Here is a 1,448-nt window from a genome sequence, read left to right on the forward strand (position 1 = left end):
ACAGTTAGTGTGGGTAGCATTCCTAATATAGCAAAATGTGATTACTTACCTTAATTCTCAAGTTTCCAAAAGGCGGCCAAAAGTTTCAAGCCCAGTATGTTCCAACAGACAGACTGAAAGCTCAAGAGGATYAAAATAGATCAACTTTGCTTCTCTCCTATCAGCTGTCTTTTTATCTGCTGCCAGTCTCACCCTGACTGGACTGTTGCTTGAACAAATCAAAGAATGCTTCAACATTTCACAGAAAATATTTTCTTTTTTAATTGCTTTCAACATTTCATTGGTTCATCTGGAGGCCCAACGTTTAGTAGACTTYTGTTAGTAATGGTGGTTGCACTAAAGAGAGTTGTTACCATCATCTGGTGGCGCTTAGGAATGGAGTTCACTTATCAAAAAAAAAATAAAAAAATTGTGATAACTTGAAGTACAATCACCCTCTCACTATTTGAAACTGCAAGTAATCCTGCATAAATTTATTTATTTATTTATTTATTTTCTGCAAAGCACTGGATATTTAGTCACAGAAACGGATGTTTGTAATTGTTTTGCTGCTGTATCTACACAGTTTTACCATCACTGACTTCTTCCCTCAAACCTTTGTWGATATTTCTGCTGTAATTTCTGCTGTTTCTATGATAGGTGATGTGGAAATTGTGCAGCTTTTACTATTTAATTCTCTTTAGGTAATCCTCACTTCACTCTCTGATTTTACTTTCACTCCTCGCTTATTGTCATCAATCCTTTGCCCACCTTCCATCCATCAAACCGGCTTTTGATTGGTCCAGCCTAACTGCTGGTGGGATGCTGAGCTGCAGGAGTGTATGCCCTGTCGCTGCAGTCCTTATGGCTCCATCTCTCAGCGCTGCGACACTGAGGGCCGCTGCATCTGCCGCCCCGGCTTCATGGGCCGACGCTGTGACCTTCGTCGCCTAGGTTACGAGAGGCGGGAGACACGGCGCCCCATAGAGCGTGTTCCCCTGGAAGCTGTGCAGCAGAGGTGGGGGGGAACCTCCCGCACAACAGGGGGCTGTCCCAGGGGAGCGTACAGACCTCAGACAGGGGTAACACACCCTGAATGTGGATGGCAGTGGATGTGTTTGAAGCATCATGGGTGTTTYGCTTTTTAACTTGTGTGGAAAAATGAGCTGTAGAAAYATGTGGACTAATCTTGTGGTAAAAAGCATTATTTTTAATAAATGTGTGACTTGATGGTAATGAACGCTTTCTGATTTCTAATAGCTTAAACAGCATCTTTCYGTGTGCCGTGTGGTGTTAATGTTTCTGTTCCTTGAACAATCTTAACCAGCGGTTTGCTCTGTTGTTTTAATCGCTAAAGCCACTTCGGCATGGAGATTGAAGACAAGAAAGCACATATAAAGAGTGTAAAATGAACATATTTTAGCTTTTTTTTAAAACTTATTCTTTACACATGTGTTTAAAAAAGTGTT

The 1,448-nt window shown here is 41.5% G+C and overlaps 1 protein-coding gene across 1 annotated transcript in view; it reads left to right on the plus strand.

Moving 5' to 3' along the window:
- The window catches only part of lama2 (laminin, alpha 2), a 154,763-nt gene that overhangs the window by 92,878 nt on the left and 60,437 nt on the right, over positions 1–1,448 (plus strand). The window contains exon 22 of the mRNA XM_008397932.2: positions 775–1,118. Coding sequence (XP_008396154.1) covers positions 775–1,118 — 344 coding nt within the window. The remainder of the gene's footprint in view (positions 1–774; positions 1,119–1,448) is intronic.

The sequence above is a fragment of the Poecilia reticulata genome, linkage group LG21, assembly GCF_000633615.1.
Source record: "Poecilia reticulata strain Guanapo linkage group LG21, Guppy_female_1.0+MT, whole genome shotgun sequence".
NCBI lineage: Eukaryota > Metazoa > Chordata > Actinopteri > Cyprinodontiformes > Poeciliidae > Poecilia > Poecilia reticulata.